At 63.6% G+C, this 560-nt stretch overlaps 1 protein-coding gene across 1 annotated transcript in view; it reads right to left on the bottom strand.

Annotated features, from left to right (window-relative positions):
* Positions 1-560, bottom strand: part of EMH_0031820 (uncharacterized protein) — a gene marked incomplete at both ends in the record, with an annotated part of 9,650 nt that overhangs the window by 2,167 nt on the left and 6,923 nt on the right. Inside the window, one exon of the mRNA XM_013494569.1 lies at positions 86-548. Within this exon, the coding sequence (XP_013350023.1) occupies positions 86-548 (463 nt within the window). The remainder of the gene's footprint in view (positions 1-85; positions 549-560) is intronic.

Here is a 560-nt window from a genome sequence, read left to right as displayed (position 1 = left end):
GCAACAGCAGCAGCAGCAGCAACAGCAGCAGCAGCAGCAGCAGCAGCAGCAGCAGCAGCAGCAGCAGCAAGTGTTGTATACGTACGGCTGCAGCGAGGGGTCCCCCATAACAAATTTTGCGCTCATAGTGCATGCATGCTGTCCTTGCTTCGAGACACGCGACACCAGCAGCAACCCTCTATCCTTGCTTGCTGCTGCTGCTGCTGCTGCTGCTGCAGCAGAAGAAGAAGAGGAGTATCTATCTGCTTCACCGCCGCCGCGGCCTGCTGCTGTCTCTCTCCCGCTGCTGCTGCTAGGGGGGCCCCCATGAACCCCACGTGCAGCAGAGGGGGGCCCCCCTGGGGGGCCCCCAGCAGCAGTATGCCCGCTGCTGCCTGCACCCCCACCGCTGCTGCTGCTGCTGCTGCTGCTGCTGCTGCTGCTGCTGCTGTGGGGGGCCCCCACACGACGCCGCTTGCTGCTGCTGTGGGGCCCCTCATCGCCCCAGCTGCTGCTGCTGCCGATACCCTCTGCCCCGCTGTCGGCTCCACTCTCTCTTCTCTCAAACCCTAAAAAAAACA

The sequence above is a fragment of the Eimeria mitis genome, genomic scaffold (assembly GCF_000499745.2).
Source record: "Eimeria mitis Houghton genomic scaffold, Emh_scaff1203, whole genome shotgun sequence".
In the NCBI taxonomy this organism is placed as follows: domain Eukaryota; phylum Apicomplexa; class Conoidasida; order Eucoccidiorida; family Eimeriidae; genus Eimeria; species Eimeria mitis.
Note: the sequence above shows the minus strand (reverse complement) of the source record. Positions and strands in the feature narration are given on the sequence as shown.